General features: G+C 38.5%; 1 protein-coding gene across 2 annotated transcripts in view; it reads right to left on the reverse strand.

Annotated features, from left to right (window-relative positions):
- LOC127809650 (uncharacterized) overlaps window positions 1-25419 on the reverse strand; it is a 62199-nt gene that overhangs the window by 24476 nt on the left and 12304 nt on the right. For both annotated transcript variants that reach the window (XM_052348614.1, XM_052348615.1), the window contains one exon: window positions 7689-7841. In XM_052348614.1, coding sequence (XP_052204574.1) covers window positions 7689-7841 — 153 coding nt within the window. The remainder of the gene's footprint in view (window positions 1-7688; window positions 7842-25419) is intronic.

Here is a 25419-nt window from a genome sequence, read left to right on the forward strand (position 1 = left end):
GGATGATATTGTTGTTATCGGTAATGATGAGAAGGAAGAAAAAGGCCCAAGAGAATGCCTATTTAAGGAAATTGAGATTAAGGATTTGGGGCAATTAAGGTACTTTTTGGTAATAGAGGTAGCATGGTCAACAAAAGGAATCTTTATGTCACAGCAAAAATATATCCTTGATCTACTCAATGAGACTCGATAGATAGGATGCAAGCCCATAGATACACCTATTGAGGTTGACCACAAGCTTAGTGAAGCTATAGATGATGAACTAGTAGATTGAGGAATGTACTAAAGGCTTGTTGGGAAACTAATTTATCTATCACACACTTGACTAGATATTGCCTATACGGTCAGTGTTGTGAGTCAGTTCATGACAATCCCAAGAAGACACACCTTCATGCAATAAATCACATTCTTTGATACTTGAAAACACTATGGGTAAGGGAATCCTTTTCAAGAAGGGTACAAGCCTCAGTCTTGAAGCGTACACGAACGTCGACTATGCAAGCTCTGTCATTGTTAGGAGATCTACTTTTGGTTACTGCACCTTTGTTGGGGGAAATTTCGTCACTTGGAGGAGCAAGAAACAACTAGTTGTGGCCAGGTCGAGCACGGAGGTTGAATTCAAGTCTATGGCTCTGGGCATCTGTGAGCTTCGTTGGCTCAAGATAATACTAGAATATCTCATAATTATGTAGGAAGGTCCTATGAGATTATATTGTTATAACAAGTCAGCCATTAACATTGCTCACAACCCTGTTATATATTTCACACCATATGTCCCATCTAAAGACCAGCTCGCTGATGTTCTAGCTAAAGGGCTACCTAGTTATATATTTTAGAAGATTGTTGCCAAGTTGGGAATGGTAAACTTATATTCCCTAGATTGAGGGGGAGTGTCAGAATATCCCAAGAATCTCACAAGGATCCTTCTATGTTAGGAAGTGTATTTTTAGTTTCTAAGTTTACTTGATTAGATTGGTTATAGATTCCTAGGAAGTAGATTGATTGCAGATTCTTAGGTAGTTTCTATAGTTAGTGATATGATTGGATCTCTTCTTTGTGTGTGTGTGTGTATGCTGCATGTATAGTTAGCAAATTAATATAGAAAAGGATCATGCTACATGTACACCATTTTTGTACATCTTGGGCTACACAAGGGGTATTATGACCAAAATACCCTGCGCCTCTTCATGAGCTTCACGCGCCTCTATGCGCCTCATGAGGGGTTTTTTGTCATAATACCCCATTTTGTAGCCCAAGGTGTACAAAATGGGTGTACCAATAGCATTTTCCTATAGAAAAATCTCATTTTTTTCACAATGACTCATCTCTTCTTATAGAGGGAGGATAGAACAAATTAGGAAATGATCAAACTAAGAAATAATTTACAAGATATACAGGATATTCCTATTCTAAAATAGAATCAAGCAATCAAAGAGATTTGGGCCATCAATCAAGAGATTGGAGCCAATCCCTACTAATCAAGGGATTGGTCTCCTTTCCATTTCAGCACTCCCCCTCAAGCTGGTTTGAACATATCTTCCATGGCAAGCTTGCTCACTAAATTTTCAAAGTGTTTCTTATGTAACCCCTTTGTGAGGACATCAGCAACTTGATCAATTGTTGGATTGTAAGGCATAAAGATTATCCCATTGTCAAGTTTCTCCTTGATAAAATGTTTATCCACCTCTACATGTTTCATTCTATCATGGAGGACCAAATTGTGAGCAATGGAGATTGCGGCTTTATTGTTACAGTAAACCTTTGCTAGTAAGGAAATATGAACCTTCAAGTCCTCTAGTAATCTTTTTATCCACATAACCTCACAAATCTCGTGAGCTACTGAATGGAATTCGGCTTTAGCACTACTTCTAGCTACTACGTTAAGTTTCTTGCTCCTCCTAGTGACAAGATTACCTCCCACGAAGGTGCAATAGCTTGAAGTAGATATTCTATTTGTAACGCTACCTACCCAATCTGCATCGATATAGGCCTCTATGTGTAGGTGTCCTCGTTTTTTGAAGAGCAATCATTTTCCAGGTGTTCCTTTAGGTACCTTAGGATTCTGTAGGCAACTTCAAAATGCTTCGAACCTAGCGAATGTATAAATTGACTTACCATACTCATTGCAAAATCTATATTAAGTCGAGTGCGAGATAAATAGATGAGTCTACACACAAGTCTGTGGTATTTCTCTTTAGTTACCACATCTTTGGCTTTGGCAAGTTGTAGCTTCAAGTTGGGTTCTATGGGAGCTTCAGCTATCTTACATCCAAGCATTCCTATTTCATTGAGCAAATCCAAGACATACTTACGTTGATTGACGAAAATTCCCTCTTTTGATCTTATGAATTCCATCCCAAGGAAGTACTTTAGAGCCCCCAAATCCTTGATCTCAAACTCATGTGCTAGCTTTCTTTTAACCTCTCCAATTTCTGCACTATCACCACCAGTCATTATTATATCATCTACGTGTACAATCAAAATAGCCTTTTTTCCATCACTAGAGTGCTTGAAGAACAATGTGTGGTCAGCTTGACTTTGAATGTAACCATAGCTCTTCACTGCCTTTCCAAACCTTTCAAACCACACTCTTAATGATCATTTTAGACCATATAAGGATTTTTTTAATCTACACACCTTGTTGGCACTGGAATTCTTCTCAAATCCAAATGGAAGATCCATGAACACTTCTTCCTCCAAATCTCTATTTAGAAAGGCATTCTTTACATCAAGTAGGCATGGAGGCCAATTGGAATTCACTACTAGAGAAAGAAGTACTCGAATTGAGTTTATCTTTGCAATTGGAGCGAAGGTCTCTTGATAGTCAATATCGTAAGTTTGGGTGAAGCCCATGGCAACAAGTCTTGCATTGTACCTCTCTATGCTCCCATCTACCTTACATTTTATAGTGAAGACCCATTTACAACCTACAGTTGTCTTGCCTTTCAGTAGCTCCACAATCTCCCAAGTCCCATTCTTTTCAAGAGCATTCATCTCCTCCTTTACTGCTCACTTTCAATCTGGATTACTTAGGGCATCCTAAATAGTTCTTGGTACATGCAAGTTAGGAATATTTGAAAGAAATGCTTTGTGGTTATTGAACAATTTCTGGTATGACAGGTATTTGGCAATAGGATGTTTAGTACAAGATCTTACTCCTTTTCTAGTGGCAATGGAGACATCAAGATTAGCCTTTTCAAATGAGGGAGAATTTGAAGGAGTAAGTTTAGAGTTGGCCCGAGTGGAAGGAGGACAATCATTTGAAGATGCCAATTGTTTAGTTACTGGAGGGACATTCGAATCAATAGAATTTTTTTGAAATTTTCTTCTAATATAAAACTAAAGCTCAAGTTTCAGATTGCTTTAATCCATTTGCAGTAATTCTCCCCCTGGTTCTGACTCCACCATGCTTGGTACCTATGAACTAGACACATCCCGTTCTTTATTATTTTGAACACTAGTTTCCTTGGATTATTTATCAAAGTGGAGTGGAGTGTCAATCATGTTTGGAAGAAGTTCAAGAATTTTCAAAAAATTATCTTCTTTTACATTATTCTCCCCCTGAAGATGATTTTTGGTAAAATAGGTTGATTCTCCATGAAAGACACATCCATACTTATGTGAGTTTTCTTTGTCAAAGGATTAAAGCACTTGTACCCTTTTTATTTAGAGCGTAACCAACAAAAACACATTTTTCGGCTGTTGGATCCAATTTGAATCGAAAAATTTGAGGAATGTAACAAAGCAAGTGCGCTCAAAAATTTTTAAAGGTAGCTTAGAGTACAACTGACACATAGGGGAAAATTTTTTTGGAGAATTCAAAGGTGTCTCAAAGTTTAAGACTTGAGTTGGCATTCTATTGATTAGATAGCAAGTAGTTAAAACAGCATCTCTCCAGAGGTATTTTGGGACATTCATAGAACACATAATAGCCCTAGTTGCCTCAAGTAAATTTCTATTTTATCGTTTAGCTATGCCATTATGCTGGGGAGTTTGATGACATATTGATTGATGTAAAATACTTTTTTCTTTCAAAAATTCCCCTAAACATTCATTGAAATACTCTGTTCCATTATCAAATCGAAGAATACAAATTTTTATTTTAAATTGGGCTTCGATCATGTAAAATAAATCTTTGAAAATTCTTGCCACTTTGGATTTCTTGTTAAGCAAGTAAACCCAACATAGTCTCGTATAATCATCAATAAAAGTCACAAACCATCTTTTGCCAAATAAAGTGATAACCTTTGAGGGTCCCCAAACATCACTATGAATCAAATAAAATGGTTTTGATAAGCTATAAGGTTTTGAAACAAATTTAACACGATGATCTTTAGACAAATGGTAGTTTTCACATTGAAACAAAGAACAATCCACTCATTTAAACAATTTAGGAAACAAGTGTCTTAAATAAGGAAAACTAGGATGGCCTAGCCTAAGATGCCATTACATTATTGGATCAAAAACAGAAATTAAACTATTACCACTCAATCCGTGAACTTTTTTATTACCGAAGAAATCCTCATTGAAGTAGTAAAGTCTATTTATCACTCAAACACTACCAATTGTCTTCCCCGAGTTCTGGTCTTGAAATAGGCAATAAGAATCAAAGAAAGTAATATGGCAGTTAGAATCTTTTGAGAGTTTACTAACAAACAAAATATTACAAGCAAGTTTAGAAACATGAAGTACTGATTGAAAATCAATACTTCTAGAAATTTTAATGAGACCTTTAACTATAATAAGAGAAAAATTGTTGTATGCTATTCTTATTTTTCACTACCAGAGCAAGGAATATATGAATCGAATAGATTGGTTAAACTGGTCAAATGATCAGATGCAGCTGAATCAATGATCCATGGAGCAGATTTTAAAGACCTTGATAGGGCTAAAGGATTTCTACCTAAATGGGCCAAAGAACAATTAGGTGTACCAGGTGATGAATTAGACTGTAGCAATGTCAGGAGTTAATCGAAATGCTCTTTGCTAAAGGAACCAAATTCGGTTTGTGATTGAGTTACTGTGGAGGAAACCTTTGACATGGTGGCGATCAAGATTGATGATTTGTTGAATGTGTGATTGTGCATTGCAAATATGGCGATCCTTCGTCTTCTAAGTTGAGCTAGCTAGGTTCGCTGGAACAATCGTCAAAAATAGCAGTCGCGGTGGACGCCGCTTGCAAATTCAGCGAGAGTAACCCTATGCGTCTTCTCCACCATAGGTAGTGCTTTATTCAGAAACAACGGTCGCAATGGTCGCGACTTGTAGATCTGAGAATCTCGCGATCGACAATGAGACGACGATGAGTTGCTGGGTGTTGTCGAATTTGAGAGAGGAGGTGACGATGAGTCACGTTGGACCACTACACCACCGGATCTTGACAAAAAATCACGTTAGAAAACTTGACCAGAGGCAAATCAGGGTTCGCCGAAGCCGAAAAAGGGGTGCAACTAGAGAGGGAAAGACAATGGTTGATGAATGACGACAACAACAAAAGCTGACGACACTATGGAAGGTCCAAGGTTGGAAGGTTGGCGGCTGGCAAGCCTAGGGTTTGACAATGTATGGTGCTACAGCAAGTCCAAGGTTGGAAGGTTGGCGATCGGTGTGCCTAGGGTTTGAAAGTGTATGGCGTTGCGGCAAGTCCGAGGTTGGAAGGTTGGCGACTAGCGTGCCTAAGGTTTGACAACATAAGGGTTGCCTAGGGTTTGATGGTGTAAGGGTGACTTCCCTACTCTGATACCATATAAGCTAAGAGAAGAATGATTTCTATTTCACCATAATTGGAAAAAACATGACTCCTCTCTTCTTATAGAGGGAGGATACAACAAATTAGGAAATGATCAAAACTAGGAAATAATTTATAGGATATTCCTATTTTAAAATAGAATCAATCAATCAAAGGGATTTGGACCATCAATCAAGAGATTGGAGCCAACCCCCACTAATCAAGGGATTGGTCTCTTTTCCATTTCAACACTATGCCAAATTGTTTATGTTAAAATTATAGAACCTAGATTGTTGGGGCAAGTCCTTTATTACTTTTTGTGTATGCTCAATGGTAACTAATAATTGTAATAGATTTGATTGCAAAGTGCATTGTATTGCTTAGTACGAATCAGTTTGTTAAATATTGATGATTGATTTGTTATGAATGGAATTTTTAGTAAAGTTGATTGATACATGAAATTATGCATATGTTAAATGTTTTGGGGGACCTTTAATAGAATATGGCAAGTTAACAACAGTAAATGATAGCCCTGGTGCACCTTAATAACCCAAGTTAGCAGGGGTAATGCTAACCTCATATGTCAACCAACAAACGTGGATTTACTTTGGCATGGATGTAGCTAATGACTATTATATGTATCTGTTTTTCTTAGTGTAATCCCATGAAATTGAAAGTATTGGTTTTTAGATCAGTTTGAAAAAGGAAATTTATATGAAAAAGAAAGAATTTTCTTGAAAAATAATTTATTTGTTTTATTATGAAAAATAAATTTTCTTGCATTTATTTTATGAGAGAATATTTCTTGTATAAAAACTTGTGCATATTGCTTGTCCTGGCTCCCAACAATATATATTGTTTTGTTCACTGAGTTTTGACTCATTATAGATTCTTTTAAATTTTTAGGTGGCGATTCAACTGTGGAACCGATGTTTCAGACAGTGTTAAGGAATGAGATAGTTTGGTTTATCTCAATTAGATTAGTTGTTTTGTTTTTGTATGTCCCAATTTGTCCTTGCGGGCATTAGTTCGATCTTGGTAGTTTTTATTTTTATTAATAGTTTGCTCCAAGATTGTTATAGTCAAGGATTGTAGAGACATTTTTAAGTTTATATTTGGAATGGATATTTATGATTCAGTGATTGACTGTTGTTCATTTTGTCATGATATGATATGTATAGAGGCTTACTAAATCCTAATGGGCCTTTGGCTCATTAAAGGTTACGTGCCTGTCATGGGCCCCCAATGAGTTGTGACATTACCTCAGTTTAATAGTCCATTCTAGGAATGTTACCAAAAATTCAAGATCACAAAACCTATGAAACTACCACAACATTCATAATGCCCCTTGACTAGGAAGACTAAGACATAAGGCAATAAATATAGAGAATAAGCAACCATGTTTACTATTCTACTTGGTAAATGCTACTTGTTACTTCATTTACCCCCTATTTTGTTACATGGCCTGTATGTTAAAGGAGGTGTAGATAGTTTGAGATTGATATAATTTCTTTTGTAAAAGAAAATTCAATAGATAAATTATGATGACCTGCATTCCTAGAAGAAATTTAGGTTTAATTGATTTGATGAAATTACTCTCCACAAACACAGAGACCAAGGAGCAGCACAATATCTGGAAGATTATTTGGATCAATTGATGAACAAAATATTGGATTATTGAGAAAATGTTACAAAATTAAGTCTTTAAACCCAAAATATCCAAGAATTTACCCACTAGACTTATCAAAAAGTTTCAGGATTGAATGATCACTGCCACAAGACATCCAGGCAAGCAAAGTCTATAAATGACTTTCATATTTGTACAAGTAAACAACATATTTGGTTAATATTCTGATGTCATAAGAAGCAAGGAATAATTTGCAATAGAGATATAAGTGATGCAAAAATCAGAACATTCAGCAGAAGAAAAAATCGGTAAAACACAACAGGGTGCAACTACCTGTGAAATCTGGAGACGGGTCTTTTTTTCTGCAGCTTTAAAGGCTTTTTCATGAGCAGTAACAGTTTTCTCTTGTTTGCTTTCCTGTCTTTTCTTCTGTTCATACCATCTCCGGGCGTTAGCATGGGCTGAGAGTGCCAGATCAACTTCTACCTGACGTGGAAAGTTGTAGAAATTACAAGTATGTCACAAGATTAATGATTCAGATTATAGTTTTTATTGAATTAGGTTAATACAGAGTAGGTGTTAGTAGATAACAGAAAAATTAAGGAAATACAAGCAACCATTGGAGTGTGAAAGATTTATTGATAAATTTTACCATCATCAGCGAACTCTATTAGTTAGATATTTACCCAATCATCAGCATTGCTTAAAAGTAAATGGGTGATTCTTTTCAATTTGCGGAAAGACTTAAAAAGCAACTTTCTAAAATAACACATAATACCTGAAAACATGTCAGCTTATTGCATTGACCAATAATTATATATATTTAATATAGTTGTGCAAATGATAATGATTAGGATTCATAGTAACATTACTGTAAGAGAGTACATCATGTAGGACAAATACAAGATTGATTGCATAAATAAAGGCATACCTAACTCATGTCATAATCCACTGGTACTTGATTACTCATTAGGAAGATGGATTCTATGTTTAATAAAACCAGAAGATCTGATAGTTCATCTTGTAATTAGTGCATTTAAATAGGATTAAAAATTAAGTAAAACTCAATTCTAAAACTTGGTTTCTTTTGAAGATTGTGAACACCCAAAATATAGAAAACACCTAATCCTTCATATTTTATATATTTGCTATATGGAGCCAAAAATAGAATCCTACTAACATACAAATAAGCTAAACACTATTCCTAGACAACTTTTACAATTTTAAATTTTGCTTTTTGAAGGGATAGTTACTTTTTATTTATTTGGAATTTCAGTATTTTGATGCTTCCATCAAATACAAATAGGGGGTCATTTATTTACATGTAATAACTTGCGTGGACGTAAAGGTACATGCAGGGAAAAAATTTACTTCAATGAAAATGTAAACAAATCTGTTTGGTCCAAGTGAAATGTCAATGATCTGCTGGGCTTGACTGCCTTTCTACCCGACCTAAGGGATTTAGGCTCCGTTTGTTTCAATATAAAATATTTTACATTGGAAAATAATTTTCACACAAAATTTTACACCAAAAAAATATATTTTCATCTTATTTTTCAGTGTTAGGCTTGCATTTAAAAAATTCCAGGAAAAAAATGAAATATGGCCTCAAATCTCCACTTCACGAAGTGGCATTGTGCATAAGTATGATATCCCTTAGAATAATGAGTTTGGTCTCAAAACCAAAAATTGATTTACCAAAAGTTTTAGTTAAGTCATTTTTTACATTTTGGTAAAATGTTTTTGCTTTAAAAATATTTTACTTACCATTTTTTGTCCAAGCACAGAAAATAAATAAAATATTTTACCAAAAAACATTTTACGGCAAAACAAATGGAGCATTAGTAGAAAATATCCAGAGTTGGGTACAAGGCCAACCGAATTGTCTTTATAGGAGGCAGAAAAAGCTTTGGTTTTAAGCTCTGTCCTACTTACAAATTTTCTAGAGGCAGAAAAGGAAAAAAAAAAAGTTAAATTGACATACTGTGAACAATTAAAATGTAATGCGCAATGTATAATATTCTGAAGTAAACAATGTTTTTATTTAGATATATACTTAAAATTCAGAGAACTTTGGGGGAAATGAGTATATCTTTTATCCATGACTACTAAGTTACTTTGTTAGGGTCACCTCTGGAAGTCAATGCATGCAAAAAGCTACACAAACCCCTAAAGCATAACTATAAATTGTCTGTGCTTACTAAGGTCTACAGTAGGGGCCACCTCTTGAAGTCAAAGCACTCAACCTGCCACAAAATAACCCCTTAAAGCATTTTTTCTTTAAAGGAGTTCATTTTGCTTATGAAACTGAAAGTAGAGCTAAATAAAAACCAAAGTAAAATGCATATGATTGTAGCCATTGACTGGATAGAATTTGTGCTCATCACCAAGGATTTGCACGAATTGATATCTTTGGGCCTTCTGATAGTCAGTTTCTTACTAAGGCTTCCCTAGTGACATCTGTTTGTGACCCTTGGATATAAGATGTCTTCAATATCAAGCAGAAGGTTCATCAAAGGTTCTTAAAAGATTAACCAACAAAACTTTCAGCCACTATGACCTAGATGAGATTTCTCATTTGTTTGTAATGAGGCACCTGAATATATGGCATTGATTAAGTTTCAATAAATGCATGCCCAATTTGCTTAAGAAATGTAATACTATTGAAATTACATCACCTTTTTAATTTTTAAACCATATAACTTGTGGTACAATGTCTTATTTTCTTATCTTGAAATTCTTACCAATCCATGTTGTCCACATCCCTCTACTTTCCACATCAGATATAGGAATGCGAGCACTATTTGGCACATTATATTGGGTTTGGGTCCTTGTAAAAACCCAATTTTAGGAAAAAGATAATAAAGAAAATATAAAGATATAAATATATATATGGATAGATATCTACAAGATAATTAAAAACATAGAAATTAGGATAATGGATAATAATAAAAATAATAACTAAACTTATTAAAATAATCCAAAACATATTTGAAATTGGAAGGGCTTCTTGCCAATTGTTTCATCCTATTTTGTGCCACTGTCAATTCTTTTCTTATCACCTAAAGGGCTTCTTGCTTCTGCCTTGAATGTTGATCTACTACTAGCTCCACATTGGAATAGTGCATCACTACGGGTATTAATGGGGGTTTGTAGCCAAAGAGTGCCTCAAATGGGGACCTTTTTAGGGAGCTATGGTAGTTAGAATTGTAGCACCACTGAGCAAGTGGTAGCCACTGATTCCAACTCTTGGGTTTGGAGAAGATACACACCTTAGATAGGCCTCTAGACATTGGCTCACTTGTTCGGTTTGCCCATCTATTTTAGGGTGATAGGCGATGGACATCTACAAGCCAACCCCCAGCTGCTTGAATAATTCCCTCCAAAAATTGCTAGTGAACACCTTATCCCTATCTAAAGTGATGGACACCGATAGACCATGCACTTTCACCACTGAGTCCAATAGCAACCCAGCCACATCAGGGGCTGTAAATGGGTGGGCTAGGCTTAGGAAATAGCTAAACTTAGTCGACCTATCCACCACTACCATGATAGTGTTCTTTCCTTCAGACCGTGGGAGCCCTTCCACAAAGTCCATAGAGATCCGTTACCATGCATGTTCGGGTATCTCGAGGGGTTCAAGTAAGCCTAGGTAAGGGACCTGCTCATGTTTGCATTTTTGGCAAATAGGGCACTCTAACACAAAGGCAGTCACTTCTTTTTTCATCCTTGGCCAATAAAATAGTTCCCTCACCTTGTTGTAAGTGACATTCAAATCCAAGTATCCCTTAATTGGTGAGGCATGCAAGGCTTGTAGTATTCTTGATCTGTCATCCCCAATTACCAACCTTCCTTTGTATCTCAATAACCCTACCTTCAATGTGTACCCTTTATGTTCCTGTGCTCCAGCTACCAACCCACAATGTTTGTTCATAGCTATTAGACACCTCCCTGATCCAATCCGAAACCACCACTGAAATTGCTTGGCACTCTCCCATTTCCTCCCTTCTCGACAGTGCATCAACCACTTTCCTTACCCTTTTGATATTAGATGGTGTAATCCAATCCAAGCAGCTTGGTTACTCCCTTCCTCTATAGCTCCGTGTGCAGCCTCTATTCCCCTAAGGACTTAAGGCTCTAGTGATCTGTCTTGATGACAAATGGATTTCTTTCCAAATAATACATCCATTTCTCAACTGTCATGAGTATTGTTATAAGCTCCTTGTCATAGATACTTAGCCCCAAGTGTTTGGGGGCTAAGGCTTGACTAAGGAAGGCTATAGGCCTGCCCTCTTGAACCAACAGAGCCCCCACTCCTATGTCACAAGTATCTGTTTCTAGGATGAAAGGTTTGGTGAAATCCGACAAGGCTAATATAGGAGCTTGGGTCATAGCTCTCTTTAGGGAATTGAAAGCTACTTCTGCCTTGTCACCCCATTCAAACCCATTCTTCTTGAGCAACTCTGTCAAGGGCGTGTTGATCATCCCATAGCCCCTAATGAATTTTCCGTAATAGCCAATTAGACCAAGAAATCCCCTTAACTCCTTAATGATCTTGGGAGTTGGCCACTCTACCATGGCAATGATTTTCTTAGGGTCAGTAGTCACTCCTTCTCCGATGATAATGTGCCCTAGGTACTCCACATTTCCCTCTCCAAAGGTACATTTAGACTTCTTTACAAACAATCGGTTAAATCTAAGGACTAGGAAAGTGGTTTTGAAATGGGTTAAGTGTTGCTCCATGGTAGGGCTATATACTAAGATATCATCGAAGAAAACAAGGATGAATTTTCTGAGGTAGGGACAAAAAATGTGGTTCATAAGTGCCTGGAAGGAGGCAGACACATTAGTTAGGCCAAAGGGCATAACTAGGAATTCATACAATCTTTGGTGGGTGCAAAAGGCTGTATTGGGTATATTCGGACAGCTCATCCGAATCTGATGGCAACCAGATCTGAGATCAAGCTTTGCGAAGGTAGTTGCCCCTGCTAATTCATCCAACAAGTCATCTATAATGGGGATGGAGAATTTGTTTTTAATGGTGTGCGAGTTTAGTTGCCTATAATCAACACAGAACCTCTAGCTTCCATCTTTCTTCTTAACAAGAGGAACGAGGGATGCAAAGGGGCTTTGGCTGGGTTGGATTATATTTTTGGAAAGCATCTCCTTAACTAGGTGTTCAATCTTTGCCTTTTGAAAAGGAGAGTATCGGTATGAGTAGACATTTATGGGTTTTGTGTTAGGTTTAAGGTGGATTGTGTGCTCTAGGAAGCGATTGGGAGGCAAGGAAGATGGTTCCAAGAATAAGTCCTCAAATTCAACCAATAAAGAATGTAAAGAGTCATTAAGGGTTACCTTGCTTGGGGAGTAGGTGAGGGCCTCCAACTTGAGCCATTGGCGCTCCTCTTCCCCAACCTTGTGATCCTCTGTGTACTCCTCTACTTCAATGGCATACACCAAATGTAGTTGAGCAATGGCTCCCTCTTCTTGCTCAAATAGCTTCTTAAGGTGGTTTCCTGATATAGCCTTGCATTCCCCTCCTTCCCCACACCCTGTCAGTGTCAACCTTCTTCCTCCCTACTCAAAAGTTACCTCTAAGGTGTTGAAATTGAATATCAGAGGACTCACTATCCTCATCCAATCAACTTCGAGCACAATTTGACATCCCCCTAGCTGTAAGATCCTTAGGTCTGCTGAGAACTCGTATCCTTGCATTCTCCATGTAAACCCTTGACATTTATACCAGATGATCATCTTGTGGCCGTTGGCAATAGTTACTGAAAGGGGAATAGTGGTTTGCAGCACACATAAGAGTTCCTTGGTTGAATTCTCATCCAAGAAACTATGTGTGCTTCCACTTTCAATTAACACAATCAACTTTTTCTTCCCTACAACCCCATTAATTTTGATCACCTTCTTCAAAGGGTGGCCCTCCAAGGCATGGAGGGAAATTTGTCCACCCTCCTCTCCTTCTTCAGCATTACCTCCCACTTCGATCTCCTTTGCTTCTACCTCTGTTTCTTCTTCATCCTCGTCTTCTTATCCTTCCATCTACATCAGTTGTTTCCGACATTGATGTCCGAGAGCATACTTCTCTCCACACTTGAAGCACAATCCCATCTACATTTTATGGTCTAGTGTAAGAGATCTCAATGGGGCAACCTGGATCAGTGCTCAAGGTGAGTAGCTTCCCCTGTTCATCTGGGAGTTGCTACCCTTGTATCCCCCTCCCATTGAGCTCTACCACCCCCCTCCCGATCCTTTTGAGGAGATCTTATGCTTCCTCACAAAGGCTTCAAGGGAAAGCTTGTGTAAGTGGGCCTTCTCTGTTGCCTGCCTCACTGTGGTTGGTTGTAACACTTTCACCATCAATCTGAGTTCGTCATTCAATCCGCTGAGGAAGCTAGAAACAAAGTAGTGCTCATCTAGTGTTGGATGGGCATGACTGAGTATGGACTTCAACTCCTCAAATCGAGCTAGATATTCCTCCACCATTCCTTCCTGCTTTAGCTTGTTGAATTGCTCCACTACATCCATTAAACTACTCTCACCAAAACGAGCACAAAACTCCCCTATGAATTCTGGCCACCTCCATTCATTCCTCCGTCCACTCCAACTCTGGAACCAAGAGTTCGCTAAATCATTCAAGTATGCAGCTACCATATTGACCTTATTCTCCTATGCCACCCGGTAGTGATAGAAGAAGCGTTCGCATCTTCTGATTCACCACTTGGGCTTCTTCCCTTCAAACACCAGTATCTCCAGCTTAGGCATAGGTGTATTAGTTCCTCTTAGTGTGGCTTCTTCTGCTGCCATCTTCGTTCATTCTTCCCTTTTCGGTCTTCCCCTAGCTCCGGGGATGATTGGAGCTACAACTGCTAGTGGTGGAAAATCCACCAGCAAGCTCGCATTGGGCTACCTAGAAAATATGTCCAGCGCAACACTCAACTGCTGGCTCAGGCCTGAGAATTCCTCGCATAGATGTGAGAAATCCTCCCTCAGGTTTCTTTCCACCTCCAACATGTCTGCACAGATACGACTTACATCTTCGTAAGTGTTTATGACCCCTACTTCGACCGTTTCCAACTTTTCGTCAACTTGTTCATGGCTCTGTCTCAACCCGGCTTCTATGATGTCCAATCGAGATTCCAGTTGCTTCATGCGGGTGCCTTCCGCCGACTCTGATACCAATTGTCAATACTGGAGGAACTAACAAAGGTAGTGGCAGAATTCTGGGAGGAATTCAACGTCTACCGAGGAGAAAGAGAATAGAGAAGGAGATAGAAGAGAGAGAGAGAGAGAGATAACAGAAATGCGAGAGAAGAGACTATCAGAATATTCTCATTGATTGTCTTGGAGTGTGGCTCCATTACATATATATACGCGATTATGGGGTCCTTCTAGAAGGTACCCTTGTCGCAACACAGCCTATAACAGCTAAGGTACACCCATTTTAAGCATACAAAATTATGGATGGACCTATCTACCCTTGGGAACATGACACTAATGTGACTGTGGACTTCATCGAGGGGTTACCAAAATTAGAGAGTAGAGACTGCATTTTGGTGGTTGACTGATTTACCAAGTTCAATCACTTCTTGGGGTTATTCTATCTGTTTACAGCTCAAGATGTCGCTAGAGTTTTCTTGGACAATATGGTGAAATTGCATGGGGTCCCTCAATCCATTGTATTAGACTAAGATAAGGTCTTTACTAGTTTGTTTTGGAAGGAGTTATTGAGGTCCTTAGGCACTAAGTTACACATGTCAACTGTCTATCATCCCCAAACGGATGAGCAGTCTAAGAGGGTCAATCATTGTCTTGAATCTTATCTAAGGTGCCTAAGTTTTCTGCAGCCAAAAAGGTGGCACAAGTGGTTTTCCGTAGCCCAATGGTGGTACAACTCCTGCCACCACAGTTCTATTAACATGACCCCATTTGAGGCCTTATATGGATACAAACCAACGCTATTACAGGCTGTGGGGGGACCAACTACAGTGGCAGCAGTCGGAGCTTATGTACAACAGAGACAAGAGATCTTAAGAATACTGAAGATAGAACTGGCTAAGGCATAAAACAGGATGAAACATATGGCAAATAGGAGGAGTGAAAGGGAATTTTCAGAAAGGGAGGAAGTGTATTTGAAGCTAAGCCATCAACACCTCAGAGTCCTCTCTCGACAACCCGTGTCTAACCTAATCCCCAAGTTTTATGGACCTTTCCCAGTGCTTGCAAAGGTAGGGCCAGTGGCCTACCACCTACAGCTATCAGAAGGGTCCTAAATACACCCAATATTCCATGTCTCCCTACTCAAGAAGGGAGTTAGATCACAAGTAGCCAGCCCATTCCTCCCTCTTACTATCAGTGAAGAAACAGAGCCAACGGTTCTTATGGCTATCTTGGACAAACAAATCATCTACAGACAAGGGGCACCCATCACCTAGGTGTTGGTTAAATGGTCCTCGTTACATTCGGACAACATCACCTCCGAATATCTACCCGACTTACTGAGGCAATTCCCAAACTCTATTAGCCTGTTGCACATTTCTTGAGGACAAGAAATGATTGATGGAGGGGGAAATTGTCACGTACGTAGACTATTGGGTCCTATTTTGTAGCCATGTTTTTAATTTTTAGAGGGAATTAGCTTACTAGATGAATGTTCCAGCAATGCAAGTTGTTATGCAAGTAGTTAGGCAAGTTGCTAATTCTAGAAGGGACTTGGCAACCGTTTTAGCGCCAATCACCAGCTAAAGCAATATAAAACACTGACCCAACTCATTTGAAGACACGACAATTGATAATTGAATCAGCCTCTTTTCCCTCTCAAATTCTCTCTCTCTCTCTCTCTCTCTCTCTAATTTCTCTTCCTCAATTCTCTAATTCTACTTTCCCCCTCTCGAAATTCCCGTGTGATTATCTCTTAATTGGAGAGAATTCTCCTTGTCAAATCTCAAATCTAGCACAATGTTTTGAAAGTTGTAACCTTGAAAAAGTGGCAGCCCTTTTGGTGCTAAAAGCTAACTACGATCAGTATATAATTACTAATTGCATTCAGTGTAAAGGGAAATCAAATAAATTAATCAAAAACTTCTGATTTCCCTCTCAATCTCTCTTCTCTCTTTCTCTCGAATATCCCTCCTATCTCTCTGTCTTCCCTCCCTCTCTAGAATTCTTCTCATTTTCCTCTAATTTCTTAACTAGATTCTCACCAATTCAATGAAAACTTCTTGTCAAATTTAAGGACCCAACACCATAAGGAGTCCTTGTTAACCATTTTTGGTGAACCAAATGCCTTCCTTTCCTCTCTAGGTTGCTTATCCAAGCCAGGACTCTTCACAATTATAAGTGTTGAACTGTTTGTTGTAACGACCGAGAAATTAAACACAATGCTCTGATACCAACTATGTAACAATCATAATTTTCACCTCCAAAAATTTCAACAATAGAAGCAAACTAACAAAAATTACACATTTCAGGGGCTCCTACATACATATCATAGCATCATCTAAACAAATCTAACGAAACACCTCATCTGAGCCCCTGTCCGCACTCACCCTCAAGGATCTTTTAGGTCGGGAGAGCCCCGTACACATGGCTATCGGCAAGGATTTGATACCACTAAACTTGACCTCGAACTTTCCCTTCCTTAACTTGGAATGATGTTAAAAACAATATGAGCCACGAGGCTTAGCAAACATATCTGAAAAAAATGAGGCATCATAGGAACACACATATTCATAATTATGCACATGGCTATTCGAGCCGAGTTCATATTGTATACCGTGCACCGATATACACGTTCACGTTCACACTACTTCTTTACATCATGCACATGCTCAATAAAATACAAATAGCCCTTAGGCTCGATATGCTCAACAATATCATTTGTAATATCATAATCCATAATACTCATTTATCATACGTCATCCTCTTTGACATTGCAGCACACGCTTAACCTGCCCGGACGTCACCGACACAGCAATAGCAGTGCCCTCTCTCAGAGGCTGAGGAAACAAGTACCCATCGTAAACTTCACTTGATAAACATATATAAAATATCATGCATGATCATATGCAACTCACTCCACCATGTATATGCAAAGGTCTTTACACAGTAGTTATGGAAATATTTATTCTAGTAGGTCCAGGCAAAAGCTCATATTTTCCATGTTATGCAAATTACGTCTTTGAAACCATATTGGTACGTTTCCAACCTATTTACGGCATAAGGTATTAGCCCAAGTATTTGTAGGCAGACATATTGATATCTCATACGATTCCAGTGTCAAGGTATGAACCCCTATACGACGTAAGTATTTGTGCCACTTTACTTACGGGATTACGGATAACGCACTTCGTTACTCACAATATTGGTTGTTCTCGCATTTTTGATAATATTAAATATTAGAGGGAGGCTAGTCAGTTGACCGCCACAATCACATCGAGTCTCCCCAATTTTCTAAGAACCTAGTTCACATCAGTTTGACATCATTCCCAAAGAAGTAGGGGCGATACAAAACCCCGTGATGGTTAGAAATAAATATCTCTAGGAGTCACGTATATAGTTTCAACAACTCGCATATTATAAAATGGTTACCACGTGTATTTGCATAATTAATGCATGGAACCAAATCATGGTAAGGGAGGTAATAAATTATGGAAAACAACAAAGACTTGCGCAGGAATTAAAGAACATAAAGAGAGGGTTAGAAGCTTGCCTTCAAATAACCGTTTCTTGTCCTCTTTGCCTTCTGTCATGAACCTAGGGCTTAACCTAGGATCAGTTTGGGAATCGGAAGAATCCGATTTAGCTACGGCCACGAATAGAAGGCAATCGGGGGGGAATTTGAAAGAATGAGGGAGAGATTAGAAGAAGTGTTAGAGGGATTAGAGAAGAACAGAAAACAAGGAGAAGAAGATCAAGGAAGGGGAGAGAATTTGGAGGAGAAAAATATATTCAATTCATTAATTCCTTGGATAAGGAAACAAACTATTACAGCAACCTTTTATAGGCATATTTGCCTTCTAACAACCTAGCATATGCTCCCATGTGCTTCTAACCACTTGCTAAAATATTTAAAATATCTTCTAACAACTATTATCAACCTATTACTATATTGACCTCTACAGATTCTTGGGTCATGACAATTCCCCCCTTCTTGAGAGAGTTCTTATCCCCAAGAACTTACAACAATTTAGCCATTGCTCCTCAACCAATACCAACTCTCTCCAGCTTGGTTGTTCTTTCTTTTATCATTCCCTTTCTAGGCCGCTTCTTCTTTGTTCTTGGATACTCCTCAGCTGAAACAATAATGATAATCAGTGCAATCAAAGCTGCATCTTCCTTCAAGGAGCGGCATACCATTTCTCGTGGGTTGGTGATAGCTACCAAATTAAGATAGCTTGTACCCATAGATTGAGGATCCATTATGATGCCAAATCCAGTCAATATATCCTCATCTAGTGCCTTCATTGAATTTAGCTACTTCTGGTCACAAGCAACAGCTGAAACTTGCAGTCCTTCAGCCTTCAATTGATGTTGCTCCTCAACCTCAAAATTTACAGCCACATTGTGGCACATTTTAGGATCAGTTCTACACATTTTCACAACATTGGAAGATATTTCAGCTACATGTACTTCTCCTTCAAAAGGATTCGTGGGCTCCTTTTGATCTGTTGTCCTATCAAGCTGATCAATATAATTTTCCTTGAGATTATGCTTTTCACCACCAAAATTACTCTCAATATTGCAGCCATCTTTCTAGTCACTGCTGCCTCTGTCAAAATGTTTATTTTTCTGCCCAAAGTCTAGAGTAGGCAGTGAATCGATCGTTCGTAATCTTGTCTCCTCCTTCAGCTTCTCCACTCCAAGGAATTTTTCCTTGTTAAAACTTCCGTCATAATAATCAAAGTATTCTACCGGAAAGTTGTAATGATACTTCTTAATAAGTATCATCGCAAATTCTTGCAGCTTCTCGCGTATCATAGGGCCAAATTCCTTGCTCTCTTCATCAAACCCTCTGCTGGTTCCTTTGTCCCTTCGGCTAGTCTCATTCTCAAACTTTTTTTCCCAAATTTGATGCTTCTGGTCAACTGAAAATGCAGCATTCTTTGGCTGCCATTGAAGCTCCATTCCAGCTGAAAATGAAGCATTATATTGCTGCAATTTAGGGCCCATCTGCTCCATGTATGCACTGCTACCAATGGCCTTATGATCAGGTCGTCCCCCTGAAAATGCAGCACCCTTCTGCTGCGACTGAGACTCCAATGTCCTCGTGCTTGCACTACTGCCCCTAGCAAATTTCTCACAAGCAGGACAACTCAAAGGCCAATAAACAAGAGCTTTGTACATCCTCAATCCCTCACTTCTCTTCAGTATGTACCTCTCAACAGTCACCCTGTAGCTGATCCAAGAAGTGGCAAATTGCAGTCTATGTTCTACTTCAGAGTCAGTCTTCTTTTAGGGCCGAAATAAATTGCACGTTACAGCAACTTGATCAGCCTTCAAGAGTTGCATAGGGCTACCGAATATTCTGTCTCGCTTGCTGCAATAATACCCAATATTTGCTGGAATCACCGTTGGAAACACCGGCCTGTTGCGCCTTCGCAATCGCCTAGCCTCGAATCCGGTTCTGCTCTGAATTGGCTCTGCAGAATGGTCAGAATCTCCTTCGGATCAAGGTGGAAGGCTTGTTGTAACACCCAGACCTATTCTGCCACTTTCGTCTCCTCAATCCAAATCAAACAGTTGAGAACCCCCACAGAAATTAATGGCGGCTCTTCTCAACCCAATCACTGTTCAAGGCTCCCAGCCCAAGAGAATTGCATGCGCCACAATCAACAATTGCAATGGATAGCGGCAGCGAACCCCCCTCAGTCGCTTCACCAACATGAGTCGGAAGGCAACCAAAACCGTAGCACACAGCTGCACCTGTAGGAAACTTATCGGTCTGGTCGGACTGGTCTTCCGATCTGGTCGCAACTCGCTGGGCCGTCCGCTCCACCTCCAACAGACTCACACTCGCCTTGGACAATCGCAACCCTCTGGGCCAATCGCCTCACCTCTAGTCACCCACTCCAATCACGACCTTCTGGGCCGAGGTTGAATTCGTGTATCGCTGAAGTCGTCTGGCCTTGTTTCATCGCCGCAATCGCTGGAATTCGCAACTTCTTGTGATCTAATCGGCTCAGTTCGGCCTCTTACAAGGAACTGCACTCTGTGACGCCTTCCAATTCGGATCGCCTGGCCTGCTCGTTTGCAATTCTAAGCCGAAGCTTGCTTTGCTCCGCTTCGCCTTTCAAATTCAGTCAATGCTTCTTCCCAAATCTACTACCAATGGCTATCAGAATCACCGGAACGGAATTTAGTTCGCTTCCCTTGAAACTCATACCTCTATAATGGCTCGACTCAATTGTTCGATCAATTCTACTGTCGCTTTACGGAAACGCCTACTGCATTCGTTCGGTTCCACAATCTTTCGCCAGAGTTGAGGTGTTGGACCAAACTGCCTACACTCACCTGCTGCTACTGGATTCCATAGTTGCCTTCTAATTTCAAGAATCAACAAGGAAAGTCGCCGAGAAACGGTGGCTCTAATACCAATTTGTCATGAACCTAGGGCTTAACCTAGGATCAGTTTGGGAATCAGAAGAATCCGATTCAACTACGGCCACGAATAGAAGGCAATTAGGGGGGGAATTTGAAAGAATGAGGGAGAGATTAGAAGAAGTGTTAGGGGGATTAGAGAAGAACAGAAAACAAGGAGAAGAAGATCAAGGAAGGGGAGAGAATTTGGAGGAGGAGAAAAATATATTCAATTTATTAATTTCTTGGATAAGGAAACAAACCATTACAGCAACCTTTTATAGGCATATTTGCCTTCTAACAACCTAGCATATGCTCCCATGTGCTTCTAACCACTTGCTAAAATATCTAAAATATTTTCTAACAACTATTATCAACCTATTACTATATTGCCCTCTATAGATTCTTGGGTCATGACACCTTCCCACTGCAAAGTAAAACGTTTAATAGAAATTAATGACATTAGCTTCAAAATAACTAAATCTAACCATGTAAAGGCTGTACTTTAAACCTACAATACTTCTAAGAATTTTATCTACTAATTTAGCTAACTAATTAATTAATTAATCACTAAATAAATTATTAATACTAATTTTTCAATAAAATTTACCTTAGTGCCAAAAAATTTACAAATGAATGGCACCAAGCTTTATATATTATTATTTAATTCTTCTTCCAACTTACCCATATATATATAATATATTATATTTATATACTATATTAATATGAAAATTATTCACTACAAATTTCATTTAGGTATTTCTTTAATTGCTACTGTACCTTAACATCAAATTAATAATTATTGAGATACTTAAAACCAGAAATTAATAACTCTGCATTTACTCGATATGGTCGATTTCATCCCCAAGCCCTTACAGGACATTTATTTCATCCCGAAACCACCTCAGGGTTGTTCATCATGAAAAATCGGAGCCCCCTCAAGATTCCGTGGACTTCCCGGAAGTCCCCTACAATCATTCAGTTTTTCAACCTAAATCATAGTTGTATCGAAAACTGTCTCGATTCTAATTTCTTTCAATACCATAAATCCTAACTCAGGACGCTCGTCAATACCATATCATTTTCCTTAGACATCTAGGCTCCAGGGCATCCCTACAGTCGATTCGGTACTGAAAACTACAAAGAAATTATATAACCCCCAAGTTAATAATTTCATAAATATTTCAACGCAAAATAACTTATTATTTTTTTCTAAATTTCCAAACATCCAATAATTGCCTCAAACACCAAAATTAATAATTACTATTTGTCTCCAAAATTCTGGGATGTTACAATTCTCCCTCCCTTAACTGAATTTCGTTCTCGAAATCCGTACTCGATCTATTTCCTCAAGATACATTCGCAGCTCCTATGATATTACCCAACATCTCCTTTAGGACACTCCATATCATCATTTTCCAGTATCTCACCCGGCGTCTCACGCCATAGGGTCACTTTTTAGGTTTTGCCTATACTGGTTCATATTACACTTACCGAGCTAACCACCAACTCAACCTTCTTACACTGTTCATAGCTTACAACCGAAACTTGTCACCTGACATTACCTTTTGATTATAGGGTCCTTAGCCTGACTAGCATCCAATCGCTAGACATACCTCAATCACTACCAGACACGCCTACGTGTACAGGAACTTATCCCAACCTCGCTCTGATACTAACGGTAACGACCGAGAAATTAAACACAATGCTCTGATACCAACTATGTAATGACCATAATTTTCACCTCCAAAAATTTCAACAACGGAAGCAGACTGACAAAAATTACACATTTCAGGGGCTCCAACATACATATCATAGCATCATCTAAACAAATCTAACGAAACACCTCATCTGAGCCCCTGTCCGCACTCACCCTCAAGGATCTTTTAGGTCGGGAGAGCCCCGTACACATGACTATCGGAAAGGATCTGATACCACTAAACTTGACCTCGAACTTTCCCTTCCTTAACCTGGAATGATGCAAGCAAACATGAGCCACAAGGCCCAGCAAGTATAATTGGAAGAAAGCGAGCATAAGAGTTATGGATATCAAGAAGCAAAACAGACATGAATGCCATTTAAGGTACTTTCACATGATAAAATGATGATACATGCATCCATACTCATATGCAATACTTTTTAGAACTATAAACATGGGACCGAAGTCCGAAACCTTGGGACCGAAATCCATGACTTAAACTTGGGACCGAAGTCCATAACATAAACTTAGGACCGAAGTCCAACTTTGAGCTCAACCCTTTCTCTGCGGATATATTCTGCGGACTCGTCCGCTGAGCGCATCATGAGGCCTTTACATATTTTTAAAAAAACATTTTCATGTACATGCTTCATGCGTTACCATAACATGCATATTCGTAATAACTTCTCATATATATAACCGACGTACAATTAATGAAGCAATGTGCATGGTAGAGCAACATTCATGCAAGACAACATCAAACCCTGGCATGTCCACAAAAAATCATCATTCTCAGAGAAAGATAGGGTGATACAAAACCCTATTTGAGACTCAAGAGGTATAAATGAGGACGATGTGATAATTTACTAATAAAAGGGGAAATAACTTGTAAAATAGGAAAATAACTTGCAATTTAGAAAATTAAGAGGTAGGATCTTGCATTAGCAAGAAATAGAGAATAAAACTTGTAATTTAAACATAACTTGAGCAAAGAGGAGCTAAACTTGTAAAATAAGATAAGAACTTGCAAACATAAACTTGAGAAAAGGGAGTAACTGAACTTGCATATTAATAAGAAAACTGAGATCTTGCGTTTTAATTGAAACAAAGAGTAAGAAGAATTTGCCTTTAAATAACCAATTCTCGTCCTTATCAAACTCTTGCTGAAAAATAATGAGATCATGACTTTAAAATAACCAGACTTAACCGCATAAAATTTATAATAAAACATATCATACTTCTAATAATTTATCTACTAAACTAACCTACTAGTTTAAGTAGATTTTCTACCTCAAGCTGCCGATAACTCAATAGCGTAACGCCAACACTCTCAAAATTCCTTATGAAATCATATATAACCCAAATTAATTAAATAGATCTATGGCAGCAATTCTACTAAAATCTTCTAATGAATTTCCACTAGATTATTTTACTAAGTTAGGTCGTTAGTTTAGCTAATACACTACCTTCACTAATTCCCAACATTATTTATCAAATCAATTCACTAATTGATTAACTTCACAACTTAATTAATGATAAACTAATATTAACCATACCTTATTGCAAAAACTCATCCTCAAGTTCACAACCACTGCTTCACTTCCTCCTACAATTGCACACCCCTACTCCCTATTTATACTCCAATTGTTACCCTCAATTCAATGCAACTCCACTGAATTATTCTTTGCACAATTCATCATTTAATTCTCTGCAAAGCCCCTCAATTTATTCTCTGCAAGGCCCCCTTATTAGAAAACATTATCATTTATTTTATTCCTTCAAGTTCCAAAAAATTTTTGCATTAAAATTAGAGAACTAATGGGTGTGGCGGACAAGGGCAGGGGGCAACCCATGGCTGCCACCTGGCGCGGCCAGGAGGGCCGCGCAGCCACACGGCCGCACGCATGGCGAATGTAAAGAGAATAGGGGATAGGATTATTATGGTAAATGTTAGTCTAGGAAGAATGACTATGAATATCTTTAGTATATACGCACCACAAGCGGGGTTAGGTGAGGAGATAAAAGTAAAATTCTGGGAGGACCTAGAGGGACTCATACAAATGATACCAAGAGGAAAGAAAGTGATTATAGGAGGTGACTTAAATGGTCATGTGGGTAGATACGAAAACGGCAATAGAGAGGTACATGGAGGGTATGGATTCGAGAAAATTAATAATAAGGGCAAGTCTATTCTAGATTTTGCTATGGCATATGGGCTCATCATAACTAATACTAGGTTCAAAAAACGGGACGAACACTTAATTACATATAAAAATGTCATATCAAGCACCCAAATAGATTACTTTCTCATGAGACAAGAGGATCAGTTATGTTGTAGGGATTGCAAGGTGATACCAGGAGAGTGTTTGACTACTCAACATAGACTTTTAGTACTTGACGTCCAAGTAAAAAATTGGAAGAGAAAAAATCACATAAAACAAAATCCAAGAATTAGGTGGTGGGATTTAAAAGGGAAGAAACAACTAATCTTCAAAGAAAAATTAAGAGGTAGAAGGGAATAGAATAGAGAAAGACAAACAAACCAAATGTTGAGAGAAATGGCTAATACCCTGAGAAGCACGGCAAAGGTAGTCCTTGGAGAGACAAATGGTAGAGCCCCTAACCTTAAGGAGTCTTGGTGGTGGAATGAAGAGGTACAATTGAAAATTAAAAATAAGAAAACTTGCTATAAGGTTGTATATAAGTGCAACAATGAAGAAAATCTAAAAAATTATAAAGAAGCAAAAAATACAGCAAAAAGAGCTGTTAGTGAAGCAA

The sequence above is a fragment of the Diospyros lotus genome, chromosome 9 (genome assembly GCF_014633365.1).
Source record: "Diospyros lotus cultivar Yz01 chromosome 9, ASM1463336v1, whole genome shotgun sequence".
Classification (NCBI taxonomy): Eukaryota; Viridiplantae; Streptophyta; class Magnoliopsida; order Ericales; family Ebenaceae; genus Diospyros; species Diospyros lotus.